General features: G+C 43.5%; 1 protein-coding gene across 15 annotated transcripts in view; it reads left to right on the forward strand.

Moving 5' to 3' along the window:
• Window positions 1-22,627, forward strand: part of ADD1 (adducin 1) — an 85,044-nt gene that overhangs the window by 54,486 nt on the left and 7,931 nt on the right. For 3 of the 15 annotated variants that reach the window (XM_073647385.1, XM_073647447.1, XM_073647393.1), the window contains exons 8-16: window positions 64-162; window positions 1,205-1,375; window positions 2,652-2,996; window positions 9,884-9,985; window positions 11,467-11,556; window positions 11,638-11,655; window positions 14,120-14,212; window positions 17,409-17,565; window positions 21,269-21,592. In XM_073647385.1, coding sequence (XP_073503486.1) covers window positions 64-162; window positions 1,205-1,375; window positions 2,652-2,996; window positions 9,884-9,985; window positions 11,467-11,556; window positions 11,638-11,655; window positions 14,120-14,212; window positions 17,409-17,565; window positions 21,269-21,592 — 1,399 coding nt within the window. The remainder of the gene's footprint in view (window positions 1-63; window positions 163-1,204; window positions 1,376-2,651; window positions 2,997-9,883; window positions 9,986-11,466; window positions 11,557-11,637; window positions 11,656-14,119; window positions 14,213-17,408; window positions 17,566-21,268; window positions 21,593-22,627) is intronic. The other 12 variants (XM_073647402.1, XM_073647501.1, XM_073647436.1 and 9 more) reach the window with 8 other exon arrangements.

Here is a 22,627-nt window from a genome sequence, read left to right on the forward strand (position 1 = left end):
TTGTACCATAGAATTGCCCGTTCCGTTTATATTTATATCTATATATAACATATTTTTTTAAAGGTACTTATTCTCCGAAACCACGGACTCGTAACTATGGGAGAAACTGTAGAAGAGGCTTTTTATTATATCCACAACCTTGTGTCTGCCTGTGAGATCCAGGTAATTCTTGTAACGCTTATAGGTCTGATATCTGATTTTCTTAGATAATGACGTGTTGTGCTGTACATGAGACAAAGGCTATGTGCCCACGATGCAGAAATGCTCCGGATTTTTCCTGGGCGTTTCTGCATCTCCCTGGCAGAAAAAACGCATGCGGATTGTACATGCTTATTGTACATGCGGATTGTACATGCGGATTGTACATGCGTTTTCCTGCCAGGGACATACGGATGTGAAGCGTTCTTCACATGCATTTCCGCATGCGGGTTGTCAAGCACTTTCCAAACAATTTTAGCATCACTTGGAAAGTGCTTGGCAACTTGGTCACACTATATAAATCCATGCAAACAGCATGGATTTATATAGGGTGACCGTAAAAGAAGAGTAAAAAATATTATACTTACATTCTGATGGCCCCCAATGTCCTTGTCTCGGCTTGCCGGCAGCTCGCGGTAGACTAAAGGACCTGCCGACGTCAGCAGTCGCTTGACTAAATGACGTCACCGCAGGTCCTTGAGTCCACTGCTAGCTGCCGGCAAGCCGAGACAAGGACACCGGACGTCAGAAGGTGAGTGAGTATACTATTTATTTTTTATTTTATTCTTTTTTTTACAGGTACTATGGTACCCGGGTCTGGATGAGAGTCTCCTCTTCTCTTCTCCAAACCTGGGTACCATCCTCACATTGAAACGCATGGATTCCGCATGTACAGATGCAGTGAAACGCAGCGCTTCCGCAAAATAATTGGTAGTGTTTCGGATTTTTCTGCAATTATAATCCACAGCGGAAATTTCCACAGCATGTGCACAGCACATGCGGATTCTCATTGGGGAACATGGCAGATCTTCTACCAAGCTTTTTTTTAAGCGTTTCTTCCGCGGAATTGCCGCTGCTGAAATGCTTAAACGCATAGTGGGCACACAGCTAAACAAGTGGGAGCATACTGAAAATTCTTATATACCAGATGATGCAATGACGATGGAGATTGTTTGTTTTATTTGTATATTGCATTAGATCCTAACAAAGTATTTTCCTGCCTTAGGTTCGCACTCTCGCAAGTGCAGGGGGACCAGACAACTTGGTACTATTAGATCCTAGCAAATACAAAAAGTCTCGTTCACCTGAGTCACCGTCTGGCGACTCTGTCGCACATCCAAAATGGCTTGTTGGAGAGCAAGAATTTGAAGCCCTCATGCGAATGCTGGATAATCTAGTAAGCAAAGTGTTACAAAAAGAGGCAAATTTCAACAATTTTGATAGCATTTTAAGACACATGTTAACAAAGGGGAAAAAAAAAACATTTGCCATTTTGAATTTTTTTTTTTTTTTTTTTTTAAACCACTTCTCTACATGTGGTGTACATGTATATCACATGTCCGATGCTGTGTACAAAGAAGACATTTGGTATTATGTCTGTAAAGTCTGATCTATGGAAATATAAAATTAATAAATTTATACGGTAAACACTAATAGGAAAAAAAAATGAAATCCCAGAATTTCAACAAAAATTGTACCCTAATATTGTATCAATAAAAGTCTTCACAAAGAGGTAAAAAATATATATATATATATATATATATATATATATATATATATATATATATATATATATATATATATATATATATATATATAAATATATATATATATAAATATAAATATAAATATAAATAAAAAAATTACGGGCCTCCGATCAATTATTTATTTTTAATAAAGGGAACCTGCCAGTCGATTCATAGTTGAAGGGCTTGTTGGGAACCATTTACATAGATGTGACTAGTCTGTTTTCGTGTCTCTGTTCCCATGACTGACAGGTCTCTCCCTGTGTATAGGAAAGACCTGTCAATCAACTAAAGTGGGGGAGGCAGAGAAGCCAGGAAGGGGAGGCTCTGGGCTAGTCATTTCTCTCACGTCTGAGGTCACTGGCCGGATCCTCAAACTTTGTTGCTTCATTGGCATTTCAGGAAAAAAACCTCCACTGCTGCAGTCGTGCTGCCAGGCTCTGATACATGCTGCCCAGAGATTGGGAAGCCTCAATCACTGACAAGTGGAATTGTGGGGAGAATGTCACCATTGCACACTAATTTTTGATGTAATTTTTGTTTACTTATGAGCCAAGATATGGCTCTTAAAAGAAAAAGTTAAAAAAAAAGTGCAATTTTTTCCGTAATCTTGATTTACTCTTCCCTCAAGAGTGCTCACCTACAAAGTCTCCTGACATGTGCATCACTATATGGCCATACATCCTTGACTGCCGTTGTAAAAAAAAAGTAAATATTTGTATATCATATGGTATATGTTTTATACTGTATGGAGAACACAGCAGACTGCTCTTTCTGATAAAAGTGGGGGACAAAATATTAGGGTGTAAGAAGATGACACTATAGGCAGGAGCTGGGTGAGGGAGTATTGACCGACCTTACCTGTTTATAGGAAGCACCTTTTATCTACTATGTTTTACAGTTTTCTTTGTCTTGCTTCTCCCATAGGGATACAGAACTGGCTACCCCTATAGATGTCCTGCCCTGCGAGACAAGGCCAAAAAATACAGTGACGTTGAGATCCCAGCCAGCGTCACCGGCTATTCGTTCGGCAGTGATGGTGACTCAGGCACATGTTCTCCTCTCAGACACAGTTTTCAGAAACAGCAGCGTGAGAAGACAAAGTGGCTGAACTCTGGTAGAGCAGACGAAGCCCCAGATGAAGGGCAGAACGGAGGCAGCCCCAAGTCGAAGACTAAGGTGTGGACGAACATTACACACGATCACGTGAAACCCTTGCTGCAGTCTCTCTCGTCCGGTGTCTGCGTGCCAAGCTGTATAACCAACTGCTTGGTCTGTGCCTACCTTACTGTTCATAGTTGATATAGAGCAACCTGAGGTGACTGGCACTTGGAAGCTTTTGGAATACCTTAGTGGGATTCCTTCCCACTCCTCTATTTCCTCCTCGTAACCTTCCTACAGTGGAATAGTCTGTAGAAAAACCTTTATTGTAGTCTGCTCGAAACTGCTTAAGACTATAGATCGCCATCTTCTTTCTGTCTTGTCTGCAAGACCATTAATTGCTACTAACAGAATATACAACCTCGCAAATATATGACGCTTTCTTATGCTTTTTGTGATGGGTTAACTTCTTAAGCAGTTTAATTGCTAACCTGTGGTCTAATGTCTGTCACTTTCCCTTCTTCCCTTTCTGGTGCATTTTCCCAAAGCTTTCAAGTCCCTGACGCCAGCCGCCTCCTTCTGCATGAAACGTTGCATGTCAGTAGATGGCCGACAATGACAACTGGCAGTAGACGTTGGGGCGCCATAACTGAAGTGCAGCCAACACTTCATTATAGATACCACCTTAAGGAAAATTCTTAGATAAGGTTTTTTGTTTTTAAGAGATGGACGAAGGGGTTCTGGCTTTTGTTAGAGACCCACAGGCGGCATGAGTCGGAGCCTGGCTGCTCCTAGTTTACAGATCCGGCCAGGACCATAGACACGAGACTACTACGGCTTCTCCCCACTCCACCCAAGATGATTGACAGATCTTTCTTCGTGTTAACTCGCACGACCGAAAACCTGTAAATCACCTAGAGCGGCGTGGGGGGGGGGGGAGAGATCTTTTTCTCTGAAATGTCAGATTGCTATTAAACTCTTAATTCATGCTGCCCGGGGTTTAGACAGCACAAATCGACTCAGGTTGCCTTTAAGATTTATTTCTTTTACTTGCTTATACAGCGCCATTAATTCCACAGCACTTTACAGACCTTTATCATCACTGTCCCCATTGGGGTTCACTACCAAGATGAAGGGCTACTTGCCTCTCAGGCTCTTATACATCTAAGTGGTAAAATTAGCAGTCACGAATTAATCTAATATGATAAAAGACAGAAAACTAGACAAACTAAAGACCTGACTAATCTAAGAAAGGCTGATGGTAAGGAAAACTGTATAGCAACCCCATTGTGTACCTAGCAACAAGTCTGACAACGGAGAAGGGAAATTTATAATTTTTAAAATTTATTTATCTTTTTCCCTTTTAAGGCATCATTTCTACAATTGAACGTGAGAAGTCAGATTATTATTTCCTTTTGTAGTATAATTTTCCTGAACTGAAACTCGCCCTTATAACGGCACAGGTTTTAAGCCCTCATTGCAGTGACCTGATACTTCATGCTGTATGATGTCATGTGTGCCGCAATCTGACACAACAGTGCCGGGCCCAAGAATCAGAAGAGGCGCCGAGGATGCCGGCCGTTAGGAAGAGGATTGCAGGGCTCTGGTGCAGCAGTCACCAACTACTGGCGTGGCCGCTGGACCACGGTCCTGCTAATCTTTTTGCTGAACTGTAGTTCAGAGGTGGACTGTACGGCGAGCAAAGCTGCAGTAGCAGATGGTGGCTATGCGGATGGTTTCATTTAAGAAACTGCAGTAGAGTTTTGACTGGATGTATTTTTCCTATAAGAAACACCAAATTTTGCTCTATATTGAAAGTTTAGTGCTGCTTTTTGCACAATGCATCTGCTACAGTCCACATTGTAAAACGTTTAATATTAGTAAGTACATCAGTGTAATTTACTCGAATTATAAATGTTATCATTTATTTTCCATTTAGAAAGCTACAATCAGACTCTTGTTATTTTGCACAAATCCGTGCATGATAAGGAGCTCAAATGCTAGGATAACAACACGTGCACAAGTAGTAGTATATATTTTCATCACAAAATGTTAAAAAAATGTAGAATTTTTTTACACATGCAGCTTTGGATATTTTTAGAAGTATGAAAATGGTCCAAATATATGGCATCTTGTTTTTTTTTCTTTTTGTGCCGTTGGGTTCAGTTGTGTATTTTTATGTACTGTCCTCACAAAGATCAAGCATGTTGAAATCCAACATGGCCAACCCTACCTTATCTCCTTAGCTCCTACAGAACTCCTGCTCCCACTACTTCTCCTCTCAGACTGATCTCACTGACTGCTCTCACTCCCAAGATGGCTTCCCACTTTATACTATTCCCAACAAGTGCTCCCCTGATTTACTTCCTCCACCCACACCCACTACATGGTTCCCCCTACTTTGGTTCCCCTCACTCCAGCCAGGGACAGGGCTCAGCAGGAAAGCGACGCATCTTGCCCCTCCTGCTGGTCTGGAGTAGTGTAGTGTTGGATGCAGGTGTTAGGGTCCCGGCAGCACTCTATCCTTACCTGAGTGAGATACCACACCTCTGGGTGAGATGCAGTACCTCTGTGGCGACTGAACCCTCAGGGGCGCCACACTATAATCTGGTTGCTTGTATATGGTGGCCTGTCCTGCTATAATCTGGTTGCTTGTATATATAATTATAATCTATAATTTTATATTTATACACTTTTATTTTTTTATATTTTTTAGGAGAGGGCAAGGTTAAAAAAAACTAACCAACTAATGTTCTAATATTTTCTGCCCTATAATTTGAAAACAGAAATGAATGCTCATAACCTTGGTGAAAGCTGTGTACATGGATTCCCTTGCTGGCATTTGTCATTACTTAGACGTACTCTATACCAGAGGACATCTAATGGCTTCTCGTTCCCTGCTGTTCATGTTCTTTTATCTTTGAATATTTTCCGAAACCAATGAGACTATTGCTCTTCTGTATGTCACACGCTAATGTTTTTTCCGTCTTGCTGACGTTCTGTTGTATGTCCTGTGTCAGAAGTTGTCCATGAGTCGCATTTTCTCTTGTGTAATTAAAGGGAATGTCCATTCAAGCGATACAAGAGGGCTAAGAATCAACCGGAGCATACGCCTATCATCAAAAGGATTTCCATGTTGGTGCATAAGCTGCAGCTGTAGTATCATGGGGTGCCCTGGTTTTGAGTTTGCTTCTAATATTTAGATTAGTCTCGCCCACTATAGTTTTGGCAATTTTTGACCAGAAGCCATCCCTCCCAATATATTAATTTATACTCTTCAGACTGTTTTTTGGCAGGGTGCCTTTAATCAACCATATTACAGCTGCAGCTGTCAATCCACATACCTGGAAGGTCACCATAGTGTTAGATGGTGCTCTAAGTTCACTTAGATGACATGTCACTTGTTAAAAAAAAAAAAAAATTGTAAAAATCCCAGAGCTCCACCAATTCTAACACTTTTTTCCATGTTACACTGTGTCGCTCCATTGCATCAATATTCACATTTGTTCTGGAGCGCAGTATGTGAAATCTCTTCCTTGCAGTCCAGCTGTGCGTTTCTTCAGATTCGTCTTTGGGGGCGTGTGCTCTCACACCTCCCCGACACGGCCAATCACAGCACTCGCAGTCTGACACTGCTGAGCTCTGATTGGCAGATGAGGAAGGGGAGGGGTGTAAACACCTATAAAAAGAAATCCTTGAATGGTCATCTCCCAGTCCGGCTCTCCTATTTACATGGAGCAGGAGCCAGTGACCACAATGTGCCATTTCTTTATCGGTTCATTTATGTGTTTACCATTTTATATGAAAAAAAAAATAAGGCGCAGTAATGGTTTATGAAGATATGAAAGTGAGTATGACCTGACTCCATTTTTCATCATTTTCTTTATTATTGAAATGTTGCTATTATTTCCCCTCCCCATTTTCCCTTTTATATAGCTGTTTGGGTTTTTTGTTTTTGTCTTGGATCAGCTCATCATTAATGCAAATCAACGCTACCTGAAATCCAGATTATTTCTGGTTTCTAGCTAAGAATAACCACAAGTTTTATATAGTGTCCCAAAAGAATCCATTGCTATAAATGGCTGGACCTACAATTAATTTGGAATGGATCATGTTTTATAATCTGTCGATCGAGAGTAGACGTTTCCTCTAGGGGTGTCCTGTCTGGGAGAAGTTGTTGTTGTACCATTTTGGTGAGGTATTCTGGATGTGAAAACTTTTTTAAAATTTTCCAACAATATGATGGATTGGTGATAATTGGTAGATCAGTGGGGGTTTCACTGGAGGGACCTCCACGGATCTCCAGGACTCAGGTCCTGAATGGAGAGAGGTGAAACATGTCCAGCACCGCTCTGATCATTGTCTTTGGGACTGCCAAAGATAGCGGAGTATAGTGCTCATTTATCTCCAACAGTCCCATGGGCAGTGAATGGAGCCACCATTCATACAGGGAATTTGGGACCCACCGTTCTGTCATTTGCTGGGGGTCCCAGCTGATGAACTGATTCCTTGTATAGGTGAATACTTTTTACAACTGGAATACCCACTAGGAACTGTCATGGCTGTTTTTAGTAAATCCTTAAAGGGATTGTCTAACAGAGGATAGGCTGTGTCATAAATGTCTGATAGAAGCAGGCCCATCTTCTTGGACCCATCTCTGGTTATAAACTAGTAGATATATAGTCAATTCACAGGTTAAAAGCATCCCTGTGCTGTCTGGCTGCCATAATTAAATAGGTATTGCCATCTCCAAGATCCTATCTCAATATGTAGTAGGTGTAATAATAGTATTAGCAAATACCTCCAATTAGAAATGTAGTATAGTTCTTCTGATTCACTATATTGCTTACCCCATGTGCAGGTCATTGCAGTAGCTTAGGTATCCATGATTACAACCACTCAATACTGAGCTAGTTGTTAGTGGTCGTAACCATGGATACCTAAGCTACTGCAATGCCCTGCACATGGGGTAAGCAACATGGCAAATCAGAAGAAATATACATTTCTGATTGGAGGTATTTGCTAATAATAATAATATTACTACATATTGGGATAGGATCTTGGAGATGGGAATACCCCTTTAAAGTGCGACCAGGGGCAGAAAATTAACTTTATTCCTCCAAGTTGCTGCCTGCTTCCAGTCATGGAGGCGTGACATAACATATACAGTTTATTTCCTCCCGATAGTTGCCCTTTCAGTAAGGTGGCTATATAGCATTGCAACCTGCAGATTAATAGCGGTTTGGGGATGCGACAGGTTTCCTTTTAAGCTCCATGGACCGTCGCTGCTTTTTCTTTTACAACCTCACTTCTCATGTCTCCTCCTATCTGTATCTCCACTATTAGAAAACAAGCTCGGGCTTATTAGTTGCGCCGATTTGGCTGATTTCAAAATTAAAATCCCCCGATTTTCTCCTTTTTTTTTTTTTTGCTTTTTTTTTGTAGCTTCTTTGTATTTGTTCTCTTTATTTTTTATGCAAATTGTTGGTGCTGCCCTCTCGCTAAACACAATCACAGTATAAATCCCCTTTGCACCAAGTGGTCCTACGAGATTCTGGATCCAGATATCTCTCTGGACGGGCCGTGCAAAAGGATGGAGCCCGGTGAATGACTTGTATTGTGTTCTGCAGTCTTTTTATTTTCTGCTTCCCACATTGCTTTACTGTTTTGTTTTTGGTTGTTTTTTTTTTTGTTGTTCGTAGGGAAACTGAATCAATGATCTGTTGGTAGTGTTCATCTAATCCCATGAGCCTCCAGACAAGTCGCAGAAGTTGCGCTAATTGCTATTGAAAAAATGATTCGCCAATAAAAAGGAAACCTCAGGCGCCTCCTGTAGTTTAGACAATTGTCGTTAGTTTGCTTGAAGTTTTTAAGTGATTCTCCAATGTCATAATTAACAAACATACTAGTTAATTCATTTTTTCTTGTTTCTCAAATGGAAATTTCCAAATTGTTATATATGCTATAGATGCTTAAAGGGTTAGTCCCTATCCATCCGATAGGGGATACGTTTTTATTTGGGGGAGGGGATGATTAAATGGAATCTGTCGGCAGGGTTTTGCAGTGTAATTTGAGAGCAACGTGATGTAGTGGAGCCTCATTACAGCGATAGGTTCCTTGATAGATTATATTTTGCTGTTTCAATTACAATCAGCGTTTTATCAGGAGATGATCACTCCATGACAGCTGGCTTCCTGCCTCCTTGTCCAACCACATCCCTAGCACTGATACAATGTTACATCCTATGGGACATGTTGCAACCCTTGTTGATCTGCACCTGGATGTGGCGACTCCCAGGTCAACAGGGGTATGAGGACTACAAGTCTGGAAATAATGTCGGTCTTAATTTCTCAGATCTGACTCCAGGATAAAGGTGGAGCAGCCAGCAGCTGCCATAACCAAGTGGTGGATGAATGGAAAGGTGACCATGCTCAGACGTGGCACTCTCCATTCACTTCTATGGGAACTATGGAGTCAGATGAAGTCAAGCCACCTTTAATCAGAACCCTGTAGGTTCCAGGTAATTTGTGAAGTACCCCCCTTTAACTGAGCAGAATTGGGTTGTATTCACCCGAACGTATTTCTAAGAACATATCGTTTGCAGAACATATTAGAAATTTGCATTTGAGAGACCGGATGAAGATAACTTACCGTCGTGATATATTAAATGACTGTACAAAGCTCCATTTTACTAATTATGAATATTTGCCCTGAGTATCACTGCGAACCTTCAGCTGTACAGTCAGAAAATGTTGTGTAGCAGTAAGGGGTTAAAGTCAGACCTAATAATAATAAAAGGATGATATCCGTCCAAATTCTGTTTTTGAAGTCCCCACCCAGCGCTCGGAGGTCGCGGTGTGATCACTCGCAGCGGTCAGCACCGCCCAGTGTAAATATCGGGGCTTTCTGTTTCCTGTTTTGCCAGATCTCCCGCTGAGTTCTCCAGCAGCATGATCATTGGTTCACTTTCCTATCTGACTTGTGAAATGCATGACTGAGCTGTGTACGTCTGCGGACACGAGCCGCTCCTGACCACCTAACTGTTCTTCATCTTACAGTGGACTAAAGAGGAAGGGCTTAGATCTGCCACCTCTGCTGTCCCTAGCCTGTTTGTCCCATTGAACACAGACCCCAAAGAAGTGCAAGAAATGAGGAACAAGGTAAATATCGTCTTCCACCATTCTACATTGCTGCATTGGATGGTGCTCAGCCCGTTATTTCGTCTAGTTTCTGCAATATCAAATGCAAAGGTTTTTAAGTGCATTGTGCATAGTTTTGTCACAGATCTGTGGCAAATCCACATCAAAATCCACATGTTTCAAATGTTAATTTGTTGCAGATTTGTCAGATTTTACCCTATGCTTTGCAAAGGCTGATTTCCTTAGCTTAAATTGACATACTGTGGCCTTAAAAGGCTTGTTCACTACTTTTATATTGACAGCCTACTCCTAGGATAGGTCAGCAGTATCAGATCATCTGACACTCCGCACCAGCTGTTATCAGCTCTGACATAAGTACGTAGTGTACAGAGGGGAACACCACAACTTTGGTGCAGCTCACTGTTGGGTCACTGAGCGCAGGCCTTTGGTGGAGCCCGCTGTTAGGTCACTGAGCGCAGGCCTTTGGCGCAGCTCACGGTTAGGTCACTAAGCGCAGGCCTTTGGCGCAGCTCACTGTTGGGTCACTGAGCGCAGGCCTTTGGCGCAGCTCACTGTTGGGTCACTGAGCGCAGGCCTTTGGTGGAGCCCACGGTTAGGTCATTGAGCGCAGGCCTTTGGTGGAGCCCACGGTTAGGTCACGGAGCGCAGGCCTTTGGTGCAGCTCACAGTTAGGTCACTGAGCGCAGCCCTTTGGCGCAGTTCACAGTTAGATCACTAAGCAGGGCTGTGGAGTTGGAGTCGGGGCCCATTTTGTCAGTCAGTATAAAATTGACTGACTCCAACTCCTAAAATATATAATAAATTGGGTACAGTAGTTCAGTGCAGTTTGTGGGGAATATTTTTTCAGAAGAATTTGGGAAAGTTATGAAATGTCCTATAAATGTCTGTCCTATCCCTGATCTAAGGGTCTAGACTTTTAGCTGAGATGAATCTGTGGTACAGTAAATTTATCACTTAAACATGAGCCGTGTATGAGGGAGTCGGAGTCGTGGAGTCGGTGTCATGGAAATTGAGGAGTCTGAGTCAAAGTTTTGGCTTACCAACTCCACAGCCCTGTCACTAAGCACAGGCCTTTGGTGCAGCTCTCAAATTCCTATAAAGTGATCACAGAGCTAGTCCTCCTAGTAAAGAACCCACTCTTAGTTGGACACCGCTACAAGGACTAAGAAAAGAGAAATGGAAAAAATCTTTCATGCCTTTAGGTCTGCACTCAGGCAACGCCAGTATGTCAGTGCACTGAAGTAATAGGGCTCAGTGTGCAGAGTCTCATGTACATGAGGTGGGGGGATGGCAGGGGGGAGGCTGTATATTCCTATAAAACTTCTTCAAACAAGGGTCAAAAATTTTCCATAAGCAAACCGAGAATGTAATGGATGGTGAAAGTGGGCTTTTTGCTGAGCAATCCCTTTTAGAGGAGTGCTAGGTTTTGGATCTTTCTTGCACTCATTATATTGATTTTTGCCTCTTTTATCTCCTCTCAGATAAGAGAGCAGAATTTGCAAGACATCAAAACAGCCGGCCCTCAGTCCCAGGTCCTCTGTGGCGTGGTGGTGGACAGAAGCGTTGCACAGGTGAGTTTCTAACCTTTTACATATGTGCGATGTAACTAGTCGTCTTCTTCCATCACTCTAATGGTATTTTTTAATTAACAGAGACTATCTGTGTACAAGGTAAGTGCACCAGGCGGCTTCTTTACTTTGCAAACCTGCGTAGTGAATAACAATAGTCACCAGTGGCTTTGGTGTGTGGTACAAGCATGGCCGCGACGACGGAGGCTTCTGGCACCATCGCTGAATGCCATGCATGATGGAGCTTCTTAATGACCTTCCCTGCTGGTGGCTAGAAATGGGGGGGTAGATTATGTGACCCTGAATAATAACAAAGATCTGTATTTTTTTTTCCTCTTAACTGTGCTCACTAATCAATCACTCTTCTAACTTCACCAGTGAAGGAAAGATTTAAGAATTAAAATGGCTTTAGCGGAGAAATGTGGCCAACCTGGGATGGCACATGATTACATCGGGAAAGTCCATCAGCTTGGACCTTTTCTGCAGCATTATGTAGAGAAGTGTCCCTTGATTCAGGCCCTCGAGGACGCCATTATTTCAGTGTAAAAAAAAAAAAAAAAAAGCACACAATCTAAGGCAATAACTGTTGCAGTAAAAAGGTGCTGATTTCTGAGGAAATCTAGCGCTGGGACCCCCACTGATCCCAGCAGCAGGATATCCCTCTTTTTGGTGCAGCGGCGGTTGGGTGCAGCTCCATCCATGGTTTACAGGACTTGGTCATATTCTCGGGAACAATCGGGGCCCCAACACATCAACTTTTTGCCTGTTCTGTTGATATGCTGGGCCAAGCCCTTTAACCACTTGACAAAAATATATCAAGTCGTGTACAGGGACATACCGGGCAGACGTCGGCTTCTGCTCAGCCATTTAAATGCCGCTGTCAATCATTTTAATGTACAGATTGTGGCCCCATTTTCCCCCACCACATGATCAAAGAGAACCAATAGGTTATCTGCTGAAGGCCCCATGGCGGTCATATTAATTCTCTTATGACATGTAATCTGTGGCTGGACTTCATTGGAGAATGTCACTTGCGCTATGTACAGCTGCGCTGAGTTATTGAAGTGCGTAGTATAAGAAATGGAACAGCTACAGGTTCAGGTCTCCCAAGAGAGACCGAAAAATAAATTGCCCATCGTTTTTTTTTTCTTTCTTTCTTAGTTAAATAAAATAAAATGTTAAAGTATTGGGCATCACTGTCTGTATTAGTCCAATCTTTCACAATATAAAATTTAAACTGTATATGAAACACTCAAAAAATGAGCAAAATATCAGAGTTGTCATTTTTGGTTGCTGGACTTCCACCAAAAAGCATCACGTGTACCTACAAAATGCGATCAATAAAAGTATAGCTCAGCAGACAAAAAAATGTAAGCTTCTACAGGTCTCTGAAAATGATGAGATTTATTTATTTTTACAAAGTCCTGAATTTTATTTTAGCCACTAGAATGGTAAAAAATAAATATATATTTTTGGGGGTTGTTTGGTATTGCCATAATTGTACTGACCCGGAGAATCATGTTTTGCAGGTCATTTTTAGCACACAATGAACTCTGTAAAAACAAAGCCCCAAATAAAAGTAGACTTTATTGATTGTTTCATCATTTCATCCCACTTTTTAGAATTTTTTTTTCAGTATGGTAACGTGAATAGCGTCATTAAAAACTACAACTGATCCCACAAAACACTAGTCCTAATGTTGATAGAAAAATAGAAAAAAGTTATGGTTCTTGGAAGAAGAGGGGAGGAAAAAACGAAAGCACAAAAAAAAGGCTGTGCCAGGTGATGAAGGGGTGAGACCACCCGCACAATCATGGCCTGTACTGGGAAGTTAGGAAGCACTTTTAGTTTTGCAATCGGCTCATGGACTCCACCGATGTCATCTGAAAAAAACACTTGTGTTTGCAAAGGTCTCTATATACTTCTGTTTTTTGCACCCATCGGCAGGTTTCATGCTTTTAAATATTGACATGTGACATATTTGCCAGCCGTTGTCTGCACCCCCAGATGACCAGAAAAATGTGACGTTGTCAACCCCGGGCATTACTGGCAAATATGTAGTACAGAGAGCTATAGATCCCTGCAAACCTGAACTACTCCGCACAATCCTCCATTGTATCATTTACCATCTCCTTAGGATATTGATCTCATCCGTTGTGGGTTTTTTTTTTTTTTTTTCCATTAACCATCCATAATTAGAAAAGTTCATTTTGTGCAGACTGCCGTCCGATAAGATGACAGGAGGCAATATAACATTTACTGCAGCTGCAGAGCTATCCGCCATAAAGTGCAATCACTCGTCCTGAAACGTGATATGCAATCTGTTTGTCGGCTAGTTCAGAGTATTGGCGCATACAGGACTAGGCCGTGTGTTGGATGCAGTCCAGTCCTCGCCCCCTTCCCTCATCAGCCATGTCTGAACCTTTTGCAGTCATCAGTTCACATTTTGTCTGCTACGCGCATGTTCCACCCCCCATTCCCGCCATGTCGTCTTGCATGTCCTCGCTCGTGTTATACGCTGTATATCAGCTCTGGTCTGCTGTGTCTCCTCAATTTGCTGTTTCAGGATGCTCCTCTCTCCGACTGTTCGGAAACTATTGATGGGTTCGATCTGTCAGAGCAGACCTTTAGTCCAGCTAAAATCCACTCAGTTAGAAAGGTATATACAGCCCTTATTTGTGCTTCTTCTTGGAGGGGTATATGCACACCCATTTGTATCATTTATTCTTACATGATGGGTATTTAAAAGAGTAGTTTTATTTTTGGGGGATTTTTTTTCCTCTTCCCCATTGCATGCTCCCTGTGTCAAGCATACGCTGTCCGCTGCTGGGGTCTCCGTGTTCTGACTGCAGCGGTGACACCCCGTCAGTAGCGCACATCATCACTGAGCTTAGCGGCCAAGCAGAGATAGACGGCACAAATCAACGTAATATTACCTCTACAGTTATAACTCAATAATACAGTTATATCCCCGGAGAACTGGGGAGGGTGAATACCTGATCTGCATATTATTTTAGAGCATTTCCTGAAAGTGGAAAACCCCTTATAAACCTTTCAGCATGGGATAAGCTAGTGGCGTAGCACCACCACCACTGTACATGTCTGCAGTGCGGTTGCACCCTTAGTAAACCTTTCAACTCCATTTCAAGCTTAATGGATGCATTTCATGATTCCCGGGTTGATTGGGTTTAAAACGAGCAAAAAAAAAGCTTCAGTCAATCAAGTTCATCTGATCTTACTATGTTGATCCAAAAGAGAGGCAAAAAAACCCCTATGAGGTGGATTCTACTTGCCCCAAAAAAATTCCATCATGGCTCCAGAAAAAATCCTTGGATCAACGGTTCCATCTTCAGAATCTGGACCTCAGGTTCCATTGCTTTCCTAGACTGCAAATTTTATCAGGTTTAGCAGTTACTGATTGCTGGGGGGCCGTCGGGGGTCTGGAGCATCGGGCTTAGTCTGCAATAGCCAAACACCTGTACTCGATTGACCACTGTACTGTCTCCAGCAGTCCTATAGAGCATGAATGGAGTGGAAGGGCGCATGCTCGACCTTCACTCCAATCAGAGGGGGCTCTACAAAGACCATTCCCAGCAGTCTGACCCCCCCAGAAATCAGTAACTTATTAGACCACTTTTAATCTTGGTAACGCCCTTTTATTGTCACAAGATAGGTTATTTCTAGGGATCTCTTAGGTTATCTGATTTCTCCAGAACCTTTTTGGCTGCACGGTTAACATGTTTCACCTGTGGAAAAAAACGTTCAATATTTGACGATCGCAGAAAGGATTGCTGTGTGAATACAGCTCGGTGGACACGTGTCAAAACTAGAATAGGAAGGACATTGGAGACCTGCGAAGAGTAGAATAGGAGGACACTGTAGACATGGAAAGACTAGAATGGGAGGACATTGGAGACCTGCGGACACTAGAATAGGAAGGACATTGGAGAGCTGCGGAGACTAGAATGGGAGGACATTGGAGACCAGCGGAGACTAGAATAGGAAGGACATTGGAGAGCTGCAGAGACTAGAATGGGAGGACATTGTAGACCTGCGGAGACTAGAATAGGAAGGACATTGGAGAGCTGCGGAGACTAGAATGGGAGGACATTGTAGACCTGCGGAGACTAGAATAGGAAGGACATTGGAGAGCTGCGGAGACTAGAATGGGAGGACATTGGAGACCTGCGGAGACTAGAATAGGAAGGACATTGGAGACCAGCGGAGACTAGAATGGGAGGACATTGGAGACCTGCGGAGACTAGAATAGGAAGGACATTGAAGAGCTGCGGAGACTAGAATGGGAGGACATTGGAGACCTTTAATAATGACATTTCACGTTAAATTAACACCAATTGTTTATAGTGTATGTGGAATTATCCTAACTATCTGTGTAACGCTGGCATGGCGTATCTACGCTTGTTCAGGGTTAATTGATGGAAGTTACAGAAGTACGTATTCATCGGTAGACGGAGATGAGATATGTCTGACTCATTTGACAAGCTCTAGCTCTGTGATGTGGGTAATGTTAAAAAAAAGACACAAAAATACGCAGCTCATAAGCGAAAATAATTCCTAGTATTAAAGGAGGAGATGGCTTAGAGTAAGAAGTATTCTCTTGATCCTGCTGGCGCTGCCATCCTTTGCTTCCCTGCAGCGGACACGACTGCTGCAGCGGACACGACTGCTGCAGCCACTCTGCAGTGATGCTGTATAGGGCAACAACACCCTGCTGCCAGGGATTCAGCGATAATGTGGGTAGACAGCACGTGACCACTGTAGGGAATTGCAGGGTCGGTGGAAATTTTATTAAATACATGGCATAGCGGCACAGACCAGACGTGACCCACGCTGCTCATATCTAGGTGCTTTTACAGTGTGGGATGTAATGTGATCATACAGTGAGGTGTTGTCTCCCAGTGTCTGGTCATCTACGCAGTGCTCCCTCCTGCACTATAATGGTTTTTCTATAGAATTGGAGTCTGTGACTCTTTACACGATGACCGTACACTGCACCGACAGTCGCATAAATACCACTTCTTCCTCTGTACATTCACTGTTGCTCATTTCACGCATCATCGTGAAAGTGAAGCCACCCGTCTTAAAGCTGCATGCTTCTAGACATGCCCTGTCGCTCTTGCATGGCACTTGTTGGAGCCTTCTGTTCATCTGTTAGTATTTACCCCAATATATACTGTTCGGACTTGGTGAATGCACACTCGTGAATATTTGTAGTATCATGAAGGAGAAAGCTTTGTTTGCTTATTGTCGGCAGCACCATGACAGCACGCCACGTAAGGGATTTACCTATTTGCGATATCCTTGAGGCATAGTTGGATGCTGTGTGCCCATGGAGAGCAAAGGGCCCAAGAACTGTTCTTGTACGTGGGTCTTCTACTTCGCCCAAGAGGGCAGAGATTTAGATAATTACCAATTTATAATTTTAAGAAGCAGTTGTTCAGATGTTTTTCATCTCTGTAATATAGAACTGCTGATGCTTTACTGCAGCAGAATCAACGTGGAACCAACAGTGTATTGTCCTAGAGTGTCTGAAATATTCACCAATAACAATGTGACAATCCCGGGTTTCGGCACCAGATAGTGGCTGCCTATGATCTACTGAACAGTCCGCCTTTCATTCAGCCACATGCTTAGTTGAGAATAATGCAAAATCAAAATGTTTTTGTTTTGTATTTTTGGGATTTGGGGATATAGATAGATATATAGATAGATAGATAGATTACTATTATATACACTTGTATGAATACTGCTTTTATAGTAATGCTGAAAATGATTTCTATCTCCTGATTAATTGTACCATATGTTCTTAACCTTGTGATTTAATACTTTTCCAGGGAGAGCTGATAACTGCTTCAAAGGCAATTATCGAGAAGGAGTACCAGCCAAGGGTTATAGTCGGCATGGCTGGGCCAAACCCCTTCAACAAACTGACGGACCGAGAGCTAGAAGAGTATCGCAAGGAAGTGGAGCGCAAGCAGAGAGATGCTGAAGGTGGGTTCTTGCAGACAGTGTATAAAGTACAGAAAAGCCCCCTGATTGTAATACTGACACTCTAAGGCTGTGTGCCCACGATGCATTTTTCAAGTGTTTATACTGCGGAATTTCCGCAGCGTAAACGCTTCAAAAACGCATGGTAATCCGCCCCCCATGGTCCCCAATGACAAGCCGCACGGTCAATGCCCATGCTGCGGATTTTTCCGCAGCGTTTATGCTGCGCTCAAACATCCGCAGCATGTCCATTAATTTTGCGGAAGCGCAGCGTAATCGCCGCCATTGACTTGCATTGAGACACACATAATCCGTGTCAGTACATTTGTACTCACGGATTATATGCTTTTCAATGTGCGGATGGTACCCAAGTCTGGAGGAGAGGAGACTCTCTCATCCAGACCTGGGTACCATTGTACCTGTAAAAAAAAGAATAAAAAATAAAGATTATATTCACCTTCCGATGGCCCCCGGTCTCCTTCCCTGTGCTTGCGGGCAGGACTGAAGGACCTGCGGTGACGTCAGTCATGTGACCGTTGGCCCTTCAGTGTAGTGTCCCACGATCAGCTGGCAGCCAGGAATGAGCGCAGCAACACACGCCGGGCCATCAGAGGGTAAGTATAGGTTTATTTTTTTATTTTTAAACCTTCTTTTACGGTCACACTATATAAATCCATGCTGTTTGCATGGATTTATATAGTGTGACCTAGTTGTCAAGCACTTTCCAAGTGATGCTAAAATCGCCTGGAAAGCGCTTGTCAATCCGCATGCAGAAACGCATGTGAGTAACGCTTCAAATCCGCATGTATTTGGCAGGAAAAACGCATGCACAATCTGCATGCGTTTTTTCTGCCAGGGAGATGCTGAAATGCTGCAGAAATTTTCTGCTTCATTTCTGCATCGTGGGCACATAGCCTAAAATACAGTGTGCTATGGGAAGGCATATACAGACATTTCCTAAAGTTTGTTTTGGTTTTTTCTTTTAACATTTTGTAGTGTAGTCTTCTCCTGATGGGAAAGGGCCAAAACACAACCTCGGTTATAGCACCTACTAAATACAATGGTATGTTTTGTGGATGACACAGGAGCTGTGCCCATGCCATCAGAAGCTACACCAGTAGTAGTATACAGCCGACATCTTGTTGGAGTGTCCATGAACAGTTATCTCTGAGAGTCCACTGGCTTCTCGCCATGCAATTGTGGGTTGCTTATGTGTTTTCAGTGGTGTTTTGGCACCTATCAAATGCTCCCAGTATACCATAGGCATGGGCAAATTGTTTGCCTGTCATTGAAAGCACATTTATCAGGGTCAAGCACTGCTACTGTAGGGGAAAAAAAAAACATTTAAAATGCATTGTACATGGCTTGGTTAATCTACACCATAATCTACACTAAAGAGGTTCTCCAAGAATGTAATGTAATAGCCCTGAATTACAGTGGGTACGGAAAATATTCAGACCCCTTTTTTATTTTTCACTGTTTCATTGCAGTCAATTGGTAAATTCTAAAAAGTTCTTTTTTTTCTGATTAAAGTACACTCTGCACCCCATCTTGACTGAAAATAAAAAACAAATGTAGAAATTTTTGCAAATGTATTAAAAAAGAAAAACTGAAATATCACATGGTCAGAAGTATTCAGACCCTTTCCTCAGACACTCATATTTAAGTCACATGCTGTCCATTTCCTTGTGATCCTCCTTGAGATGGTTCTACTCCTTCATTGGAGTCCAGCTGTGTTTATATAAACTGATAGGACTTTATTTGGAAAGGCACACACCTGTCTATATAAGACCTCACAGCTCACAGTACATGTCAGACCAAATGAGAATCATGAGCACAAAGGAACTGCCCAAGGAGCTCGGAGACAGAATTGTGGCAAAGCACAGATCTGGCCAAGGTTACAAAAGAATTTCTGCATTACTCAAGGTTCCTAAGAGCACAGTGGCCTCCATAATCCTTAAATGGAAGAAGTTTGGGACCACCAGAAGTCTTCCTAGACCAGGCCGTCCAGCCAAACTGAGCAATCGTGGGAGAAGAGCCTTGTTGAGAGAGGTAAAGAAGAACCCCAAGATCACTGTGGCTGAGCTCCAGAGATGCAGTAGGGAGATGGGAGAAAGTTCCACAAAGTCAACTATCACTGCAACCCTCCACCAGTCGGGCCTTTATGGCAGAGTGGCCCGATGGAAGCCTCTCCTCAGTGCAAGACATATGAAAGCCCGCCTAGAATTTGCTCAAAAACACATGAAGGATTCCCAGACTATGAGAAATAAGAATCTCTGGTCTGATGAGACAAAGATAGAACTTTTTGGTGATAATGCTAAGCGGTATGTGTGGAAAAAATCAGGTACTCCTCATCACCTGCCCAATACAATCCCAACAGTGAAACATGGTGGTGGCAGCATCATGCTATGGGGGTGTTTTTCAGCTGCAGGGACAGGACGCCTTGTTGCAATTGAAGGAAACATGAACGCGGCCAAGTACAGATATCCTGGATGACGACCTCTTCCAGAGTGCTCTGGACCTCAGACTTGGCCGCAGGTTCATCTTCCAACAAGACAATGACCCTAAGCTCACAGCTAAAATAACAAAGGAGTGGCTTCAGAACAACTCTGTGATCATTCTTCACTGGCCCAGCCAGAGCCCTCACCTAAACCCAATTGAGCATCTCTGGAGAGACCTGAAAATGGCTGTCCACCAACGTTCACCATCCAACCTGACGGAACTGGAGAGAATCTGCAAGGAAGAATGGCAGAGGATCCGCAAATCCAGGTGTGAAAAACTTATTGCATCATTCCCAAGAAGACTGATGGCTGTACTAGCTCAAAAGGGGGCGTCTACTCAATACTGAGCAAAGGGTCTGAATACTTATGACCATGTGATATTTCAGTTTTTCTTTTTTAATAAATTTGCAAAAATTTCTACTTTTTCTGTTTTTTTTTTCAGTCAAGATAAGATGCAGAGTATACTTTTTAATGAGAAAAAAAGAACTTTTTATAATTTACCAAATGGCTGCAATGAAACAAAGTTAAAAATTTAAAGGGGTCTGAATACTTTCTGTACCCACTGTACGTGTTCAAACAGCAGCATGTCCTAGTCACATGTCAGGACAGGTAGTCTGAAGAAACACTGCTCCTGAGACCTCTGTCTCAACTGACAGAGGAACTGTATCGTAAGCACACACAGACTGGAGAAGAAATTAATCTTCTCCTTGGCTGACTCTGCACTGAGGGTTTGAGAAAAAAATCTTTTATTCTCAGTCAAGATTTATTACCTCTCCCATCAGACACTTCTGCAGCTCACTGGTATGTGTGCTTGCGATACCGCTTCTGTCAGTTGAGACACCGATCTCGGGAGCTGTACTAATTCATACTGCTGCCCGTCCTGACTCATTACTAGGATGGGCTGCCGTTTGTTTAGTACATTCCTGGAGAACCCCTTTTAAACAGGTGGTCCTATTTTGGAAGGGGGCTTTCCCATCTTGCTTGGCAATTTTCAGAACTCCGAAAATGAATGGATAGTCACGCACTCTGCATGACCTCCTCCCCAGTGACAGTTGCACATGACTGGGCTCAGTTATCGAGATTGATGCAGATAAGCCATGAATATACGAGATAGGATTAACCCGTTAAGTGCTGTTTACCAGTTGTAGTGAGTAGATTTGATTTTTGGCTCTTATCAGAGTTTACCTTATTTATATACATCCTAGCTGCTTCCACCCCAAGTAGCGGCATTATGGAGGAACAAGCTCTATGTATGGACTTGAGAGGTCCCCATACAAGGTCTACAGAGCGTCAAGTAGAACTGGCCCAAAATCAAGATCAGGCCACGGTTCGGACAACTAGTGTACCACAAGAAGTGCTGAAACAACGTGACAATTTCCCTGTGATTGAGGTGTCTACTCAAGGGTTAGGGGAGGATATGGATGGTTCTCTAGAAAAGACCCACAATCTGGAGTCTCCACACAGAGAATTTCACACGGCCGTCATCCGAGCTCTAAACATCAGCTCTAATCCTGGGCCTGAGACTGCAGGTATATTCACCAAGGGCCCACGTGCCACCAATATATCTTTTGTTGCTGATTACACCTCTGGGAATCTGGTGTGGGGAATCTCTGGCAGTTGCCAAAATCTTCTAGATTTCTTCTACAATCTACTAAATCTCCTTTTTGATAAGATTTTCTCATGTGATTTGCAAAATGAATCATCCATCTACACTGTATCTGTCATAAGGTGTCCACACATCGTGGATCCTGGTTCTGGCGAAGCAGTTAGATCTTCTAATCCTGGTGAAGGTTAATTAAGTAACTTGTCATGTTTTGTTCATTCTTGTTTTGTTCCAGACCCCAAAATTTCCATGTAAAAAAAAAAAAATTCCTGATGGCAAGACACCAGGTCACAATTGGTAATATCGGAATTAAAGTTTTCCTTTATCTTGAGAAAAAAAATGTACTGTATATATAAATTGCGTACCCTGCTGATTGTCCTGCTGCAGGTCACAGGCCCGAAGTTTGCGCCGCATCGGAGGGGGCGCGGGAGTATGTGTGCGCCACATCGGAGGGGGCGCAGGAATGTGTATGCGCCACATCGGAGGGGGTGCTGGAGTGTGTGCGCCGCATCGGAGGGGGCGCGGGAGTGTGCGCGTGCCGCATCGGAGGGGGCGCGGGAGTGTGCGCGTGCCGCATCGGAGGGGGCGCGGGAGTGTGCGCGTGCCGCATCGGAGGGGGCGCGGGAGTGTGCGCGTGCCGCATCGGAGGGGGCGCGGGAGTGTGCGCGTGCCGCATCGGAGGGGGCGCGGGAGTGTGCGCGTGCCGCATCGGAGGGGGCGCGGGAGTGTGCGCGTGCCGCATCGGAGGGGGGCGCGGGAGTGTGCACGTGCGCCACATCGGAGGGGGCGCAGGAATATGTATGCGCCACATCGGAGGGGGTGCGGGAGTGTGTGCGCCACATCGGAGGGGGTGCTGGAGTGTGTGCGCGCCCCATCGGAGGGGGCGCTGGAGTGTGTATGCGCCACATCGGAGGGGGCGCGGCAGTGTGTGTGCGCCACATCGGAGGGGGCGCAGGAATGT

This window comes from Phyllobates terribilis, unplaced genomic scaffold, assembly GCF_046119375.1.
Source record: "Phyllobates terribilis strain yellow unplaced genomic scaffold, ASM4611937v1 Scaffold_1__5_contigs__length_1240528914, whole genome shotgun sequence".
NCBI classification, from domain to species: domain Eukaryota; kingdom Metazoa; phylum Chordata; class Amphibia; order Anura; family Dendrobatidae; genus Phyllobates; species Phyllobates terribilis.